At 45.6% G+C, this 7912-nt stretch overlaps 1 protein-coding gene across 1 annotated transcript; it reads right to left on the bottom strand.

Moving 5' to 3' along the window:
• Positions 1–1661: 1661 nt before the first annotated feature.
• Positions 1662–3865, bottom strand: GPHB5 (glycoprotein hormone subunit beta 5). The gene is made up of 2 exons (XM_009903670.1): positions 3662–3865; positions 1662–1850 (listed from the first exon to the last, which is right to left on the bottom strand). Exons 1-2 carry the CDS (start codon positions 3863–3865, stop codon positions 1662–1664), a joined length of 393 nt encoding a protein of 130 aa, XP_009901972.1.
• Between the last annotated feature and the right edge of the window lie 4047 nt (positions 3866–7912).

Raw genomic sequence — 7912 nt, forward strand, 5'->3', positions numbered from 1 at the left:
TGTTGGACAGATCAGTTGCTATTCAGAATTACAAAAGGTAGTCATAAAATCACCTCCTTCCTACTCAACCACAGAACAGCATTTTCAGTGCCACAGACAAAATGACTGAAAGCAGCTAATAAACTACAAATTAAATCAAATCTGTCTCAGTGAGAACAGGACACTTGGGAATTCTCAAGCATACATCCCTGGAAATGAAGGTGACTTCATCCAGAAGACACCTAACTAGGGGGAAGGCAGGTGCAGATACCATTCTCACCAGCAATTCTCTCCTAATGGCTATCTGAGAAGGTGTCACCTTTTAATTTTTTTAAATAAGCTCCTGTAAGCCTCTCCCACTTGGCAAATCTTCCTACTGTCACACAATTTCCCATTTTGTTTAGGGAAGAATTAAGGGATGAACAGGGATTTGTCCTCCTGTGGATGGGAACCAGAGGACAAAGGCACTTAGGTGGCTATGGTCACCAGAGGGCCCTTGCGGCTTCTCCCAGATGTCCCCTAGTTCATAAATACTGGGTCTGAGGGGGTGTGAACCATCATTTGGCACATTTGCTCTCTTTACTGTTCTGGGTTTGTCTCACCCACGTTGGTCACATTAGTGAGCACTCCACAGGCACATCTGGCTGCCCCTTATCTCTGTGTGCACCTTCAGACCAGCAGGTCTCCACGCAGCTGAACAGCTCAGGGAAGTGTGCGACTGCCCTTTGTAGCTCCGTCTTTCCCACCACCTCACCCAGGGGCTCAGTGAAACAAACCCACAGTCATTGTGCTTTGGCTTGGTCCCTCTAACTCTGGAAACTGTCAGGGGAGAATCCTTGGACCCTACCGAATGTTGCTGACTGTACATGAAGTCATTTTCCCTCCTCTCCCTGGACAATACCAGACAGATAGGCATGCACTTCTGGGTTTATCATGTTTGTGCTTCTCTCTTTTTTCCAAGGAATTGTCTCTTTTGATGTATGATTATTTTTTTTCATCAGAATAGCTCCAATTAAGTAAATCACTGAAATTTTGTGCTTAACTGTAAAAGTCCACTGATATTACACAAAACACTTAGTCATGAGTTTAAGTACTTTCCTGAGTCAGAGCTAAGTATGCATTCACCCAAATTTCAAGGCAGCAGTTTGGATACCATTTCCATTTCATTGGCCTTAAGGCTTTTTCTTTGACTATTGTTGCTGATGGATCTCAGGGCAAGAAGAGTTAGTAGTGGGGGGTAGATGGTAGAAATGTTGGTAACTGCATTTACATTACTCAGAAGGAGCTAAAACTACAGACATTAATTAATAGGCTGTAACAGAGGTGGTAATGGCTTTGTGTCCCATTTCCACCTCCCAGAGACTGTTCAGTCGATGTGCACATTGTGCATGAAGAAAGGCCACACAGTGTGAAAAGCCTGTAAGGAAGGGAAACTGCACCATTTATTTTATCCTAAGATTTGCCATCATCAGGGGGTGTGCTACATTTCTACAGCAATAATGCTTTGAACAGAGTGAGAAGAGGGGATTAAGCCTGATCTGCCCAGGAAAGTCAAAGATTAAGAGCATTACAGGGTGAGATCAGATTTTGGACTCTCTTACACTCTATCTAAGGCTGGAGGTACCAGGGGTATGAAGCCAGGGAAGAATCTGGCACCTCCTCTCCTAACCCAGGAAAGGAGCTCAGGCAGTCTCACATTCGGTGGTGGCAGTAGAGCAGATGTCACAGTCACAGCGGATGGCCACTGGGTAAGTGTAGAGGGGATCCACATCAGGGGCACACTTGGGCAGCTTCACTGTCATCATCTTGGTTTCATTGTAGGTGCAAACACGGTGGTAAGACTCAATGTAAGGTGGTTCCAGCACTGGTCTCTGTGGGGGAGAAATGCTGGCCTCAGGCATGAAGCAAGACAAACATCTGCAGTCTCAGTTTCCCCCAGGGGATTTAGCGTAAATTATGGGAGGCACTGAATCAGGTGGAAAGGGCCATGGAAATAATGTTTAGGTTACATCCTTCAACACTTACCTCTTGGGCCCCCATCATGGAAAAAAGTGGGTAAATGTGCATGTTTCTCTTTGTTTGAAGAATAAATGTCCAATTAAAGCTCCTTGAACACAGACAAAAGCCTACCCAAAAAGCTGGGTTTCAGCAGAATGCTTGCCAAAAGCAGCTTTCTTCCAAAAGGATTGATTTTCCATCAAAGGAAATGTGTTCTGCTAGAAAGCCTTCCATGTGCACAAGCTGCCTTTAGAGCCAAGTGCCAAATGGCTGCTTTTTTCTCAGCCAGACCAGTCTTCCCAGTCAGGCTGCATGTCCTACAAAGGCCAATGGATGTACACCATAGGGGATGCAGTCGTCAGAGCAGGCAGCATAGAGGTCTGCATTTCCTCATGAGAAAAACAGCTAGGCCAGAGACATCAACCACCAGAAGACAATGGGAGCCTGAAGACCCCGAAACCCACATTCCTACGTGGTGTCAGTGGCATTGCTTTTGCTAAACAGTGAGTTTTTGCTTACATAGGAGCAGCCATTTTTCAAAGACTTCAAGAATGGTCTTCCAAAACAGCAGTGGGAGACCACTGTCATCCTCTCCCTTGCACAGATGAGAAACAGCAGAAAGTAACACAGCTGAGAGACATTTCAATATTTTTCCTCCCCTCAGTACTGTGTAAAAAGCCTGGCCTGGAAATCAAGAATAATGGCATGGAAAAGAACAGATGCAACATTTCAGAAAGAAAATATCCAGGCACTTTCCCTCATACCACCTCCCCCTGCCCCCAGTACATCATAGTGTTTTCTAGAAGCTGTTGAGCCTACAACCAGATGCATCCAGGTTAATTACATCCCAGTGACACTGCAATGTAGTAAGAAAGACTGCAAGGTCTGTGCTGGAAGGTCTGAGCTTGGAAGTAGAGTAAATCAGGTGATCAGAGGTCCTTCAAAGGAACCTTATCCCACCAGGGAAATCTGGCTCAAGTGGCCTTTCTGCTCATCCCACCAAGTAGTAAAAAGGTTCAGTCAAAGCTGGCACACAGACCCTGATCCCTCCTCTGGGCACTTTTGTGGACAAAATCCCTTTGGAATCACTTGAAGCTTCACTATGTAAATTAAACTGAGTCTTGTCCCTGGAGCCTTCTAGTGGCAGAAAGTCAAAGACAGTCAGAATTTGTTCTCTGAAGTGTGTGTAGATGTACTTATGCTTTTTCTCTCTCCCCTTGTACACCCCCAAAACATAACATATTTATATAGGGCTGTGACTCAAAACAGAGCCAAATTAGAGACAGACATTATCTTTGGGATTTGCTTGAAGCTATTACCCATCAACAGAGCTTCATCTTAATCTCAAGGGAATTTTCTCCAGTAATAAAGGCCTCCTCTCCTTAAATGTTCAGGATACAAAGGGCTTTCCAATTGCATAATAAGAGCATTACATAATTGCTTCATTAATATCACCCAACAGTGTGCATCCAGCTTTGAGGCATTGAGAGGAGGGAGGAGACAACATAAGACAAAGTGCCCTCCTACTGAGTGTGGTCATGAGGGGTTGATGGGGTGGGACACAGCCCTTGCCTGTAGGTAGCTGAAAGCTATTTAATGTTTTGTGAGTTTTCTTGAAGGGGAAGCACCTACCCAGGGATGTCGGTGCTAGTCAGGCACCCTCATTCCCGGGCATAAGCCTCACCTCCCAGGTCTCACAGCGTCCCCAGCATGCATCTGTCGTCACCCGCAGCCCTCTGCAGCCAGGTTTCTTGGCCAGGAAGGTGAACTCACGGACAGCACAGCCAGTGAAGGTCCGCAGGTCAATGGCGGGGGTCTTGACTCTGCTGCTGCAGCTGACCAGTAGCAAAAGATGGAGAACACCCAGGATAACACAGTGGAGCTTCATGCTGAGGCAAGAGGAAGAGAAGCAGAGGGCTGAGAGAGCCAGCACAGACTATGAAGCAAGAACTGCAAGTGTCCAGGCTTGACTTGGCCTGGGACAGCCCTTCCTCCCCTCAGAGACACCATTCCTCATCCTCATTCAGCCCAAGAGAAGATGGGAAAATGTATGAATGAGGAGTCACCTACTCCCAGAAGTGGAAAGTCTAAGTGAAAGTGTCTGTAACAGAAAGCAGAGGCATGCCATGTAGGCCTTTGAGTGCTCTCTCAGTGCATACACAGGCTGTTGGCTAAAGTCTCTGACAGTACTGCCCCTGGCAGGGTCAATCTGACAGGTCCCTGTCTGTCAGTCTGCCATGCACATCTATGGGAGCTGGCAGGCTCCCTGTTTTGTTGCATGGTGGGAAAGCAGTGTGGCTGCAGCTGCATGCATTCAGCAGTGTTTGATCTACACAGAACACCAGCATTTAGACCCTGGCACAATTTTGGATTTATCCCACTTGCCTCTTAGCCTAAGACCTGAAATTTTCCAAGCGTACCCAAATTTGCACTATAACCTCAGCAGTTCCTAGAACTGTTACTGGGGTTGCCATTACCAATACCTTGAGCACTGGGCTTGTCCTTGTCCACTCCCAGGGCTGCAGCCAGAGAGGCTGGTTGCTCCTCCTGTACACACTGCTCTATCAGCCAGTTCAGACCCAACCAAGGCTGCTAATCTGGTGAAAAGAGCTGGTTAGATAAAGGAGGGACATGTCTAAGGTGACCAGAAGACACAAGAACTTCTCACACCTTCTGAGCAGCCCAGCATCAGGCAAGTCCCTCTGATACTTGCTGCTTTTCTGTCTCAATGAAGAAAGCAACCAGCCACTCTGAAAAACTTTCTCTGTAGAGAGAGAAAAAAAAAAAAAGAAAAGGACAGCTGGAAAGTGGCTCTAAGCCACAACATCCATTTTATACATCACATATTGGCATTGCATTAAAAATACCCACCCAGAAACCCCAGAGTTTACATTTAATTCTGAGAAGGCCAGCTACTGCATGGGGCACACCGACGTGTGCGCATTTGGCCCGTGTCCTCAGCTGGACAAACCAAAGTTAACTGAGCTTGGCCAGCTTTTTGCCTGACTGATGAGGAGTCTCTAGGCTCCTGCTAAACCAAAAGCCCTAGATTTGCTAAATCGGTTTTAGATCAGCACATGAAGTTTGCGCCCGGTATCTCACCATGCAGACACTATAGTCCTACATGATTAAATGAGCATTTGTTCATATATAAGCTTCAATAGGGAAAAGAGGAAAAAAAAATTCCTTATTTTTAAAAGCAGACACTTGAGAGCAAAAGAGACAAACTTCAGGACAAACCAAGCATTTATTCTCTGCCACTTCAGCAAAACCTGCTGCCTCATTCATGAGCTGGAGACATAACATGGAGCAAACAGAGCTGCACACTCACCTAACTTATTGGAGTCAGACCTCCTCCTGCAGTTGTAAATTGCAGATAGTGTTTCAGGATGTCAGAGCAAGCAGCAGAAGACCTGCACAGCAGTCTTTGTCAGCTCTGTGCTCGGTAGCTCTCCCTAAGAGCTGCTACCGGGGTGCTTAATTGCTCAGATTTATAGAGAGGGTCTTGTCAATCAAAGCAAGACAAAGGCAGATCCTTACTTGAACTACCCAAGGCATCAAATTCATTGACTGTAAAGCAAACCTCGCCTTTCCAACAGCGATTAGCTTAAAGGATATTGTTTCATAACAGCAGCCCTGAAACAAAAGGAACATCTTGGTGAGTGAAATAATGAGCATGCACTGGCACAAAATGAATCTTCTTTTCCATAGAGGAATTGCAACACCTTTGTGAGGGGACTGGGGGCTGGTTCTGAAATCATCATTATCTCCCTAATTCACAAGCCCTGAGTAAACACTCTGAAAGAAGACTTTTCAAATATTTGTGTAAACAAACTCACAAATTTTTGTCTACTGCTAATGACCCCTTTCAGCTTGATTGCTCCATAAAAGCAAGGGCAAGGGATGGGGGAAGACATGCGAGTTTGAAAGAAAAGTGAAGGTTCTCTTGAGCCAGGCAGCTGTCACACAGGTAAGCACCACCATGCAGAGGACACTGGAAATCGTGTCCATTGCCTTTGCTATGCAGACACAGTTTTCAGCTTTTCACAGGCCAGAGAGAAGCTGAAGAACCTTGGTACTGTGAAAACCTTACTATCAGTGAGTTCATAAAAGAGGAGCAGGAGAGAGAAGAGCAGCCATAAGCCATGCAGTGACCTCGAGAAAGTTGTCTCCCTTCACAGTCATCATCTTGCAGCTAGACAGTGACTTCCTATGTGTAATCTCTCTTATGTCCAGTGTAGGCAGCTGGTAGGCCAAGAAACCAGTAGCCATTCAGTCAAGCCAAGCCAGTGACTGCACAGGAGATATTTAATACTCTGGACACAAAAGAGATCACACAGAGAAAGAAGCAGCAAAACCTGTTGCCAGTCTAGCTGTATGAAATAACCAAAAGTTAGAGATGGCTCCTACCAAAGCCAGAAATCACCATTCTTGTAGGTTCAAAAATAACAGAGATGGAGAAATGGCTGAGGGAACAAGGTGATACGGATGTGCTGGCCAAGGTCACAGGAGCAGGCATTGAAGAGAGGTAGGGATTCAGGTTAGAACAGAGTGAGTTACGAAGCCAGGTTGGTGAACCATCAAGTAGGATATGCTACTATGTATACTAAGTGAAATTTAATGAATTCACTGATAAACTTCACAGAATCACTTTTTTCTCTGCAAGCTAACATTAGACAGTCTCAATAGGTTGGTTAGTCTTTGACACTAGCTCTGAAAGATAATGTTTGTGTCCTGAAAACAGCATTACAAACAAGTACATTAAGATTCTTTAATCCATCGCCACAGAAGTAGTACTGTCTGTCACTTGCTAAATTTCTAAAGAATGCGGACAGACAAAGGAGGTTTGACCTTGAGAGGGCACAGCCAATCTGTAAATTAAAATCAAAGGAAGAGAGCAAAGCTCAGGGAAAGCTCTGAGAGAAACACTGCCAATGGTAAGCACCAAAAGCACAATGCAGCAATCAGGAAATGTCTTCTTGGATGGTAATCAGATAAATGTGGACTTTGGGAGACCAGTCCCGGCTGTAGGTCTCAGACACGCAAAGCCACTCATGCTTTAAAAGATTTTCTGCTCATTTCGCTTCCTGAGCTTAACACAACACAAACTGGCAGCACCTGAATGAGCCTTGGGGTGAGAAGAATGAAGTCAGAAAAAAGATTTGTCGAGCCTGCTGTGGAAGTAAATCATGTCACACTTACTACTTCAGGGAATGACCTGTCTTGGCAGAACAGACCAATGAACAAACCTGCAAAACCCAGCCAGGAGATGTGAATTACTGTGAAACAGCACTGCACTAACTGCAGCAGTATCACAGCTGCTCCAGCACAGGCACTGCCTTACTAGCATTGCCACTGCAAGGAAACTGTCAAACACTGTTCATCTCTCCTCCACACAAACCTGGAAAAGTCCAAAGGTGAGTTTTAGCAGTAAGAAAAAATGCTACCCCACAGTTTGCTTGAGGCACTATTAACACTATTCTACTGAAAAAGGTCCGTAGCTATGATGGACTCAATCCAGGAGAGATGTATGGACAGCCTTACTAGAAGAGGCTACTAGAAAAGCTGGAGTAACTCCCTGGATCCTGCCAAGTTTTGTGCCCTTCTGACACCTGCAAGGCAAAGCAATGCATGGTTGAGCGTGAAAATAAATGGCATCCACTGTATGACAGCTTCCAAATTAGCATTCCTCTCTGTTTAGCACTTCTCCCTGTCTCAGAAGAAACTCAACCACAAAAAACCCACTTGAGCAACACCTGCAGAACTTGTGCCAAGAGAAGATACTCAGATGAGCAAAGCAACTACTAATACAGACAACTACTGATATGCCCCAGAAATCCATGAGGAATTAGTCCGGGACCTGCTGAGCCACTTGGACACCCACAAGTCCATGGGACCGGATGGGATCCATCCTAGGGTGCTGAGAGAGCTGGCA

This window comes from Dryobates pubescens, chromosome 5 (assembly GCF_014839835.1).
Source record: "Dryobates pubescens isolate bDryPub1 chromosome 5, bDryPub1.pri, whole genome shotgun sequence".
NCBI classification, from domain to species: domain Eukaryota; kingdom Metazoa; phylum Chordata; class Aves; order Piciformes; family Picidae; genus Dryobates; species Dryobates pubescens.

Bases quoted from the DNA above. Each gene is read 5' to 3' on its own strand.
- GPHB5 (XM_009903670.1), bottom strand. From the start codon at position 3,865: ATGAAGCTCCACTGTGTTATCCTGGGTGTTCTCCATCTTTTGCTACTG. The intron at 1,851-3,661 runs GTGAGGCTTATG...TCTCCCCCACAG, and splicing joins GACGCTGTGAGACCTGGGAG to AGACCAGTGCTGGAACCACC.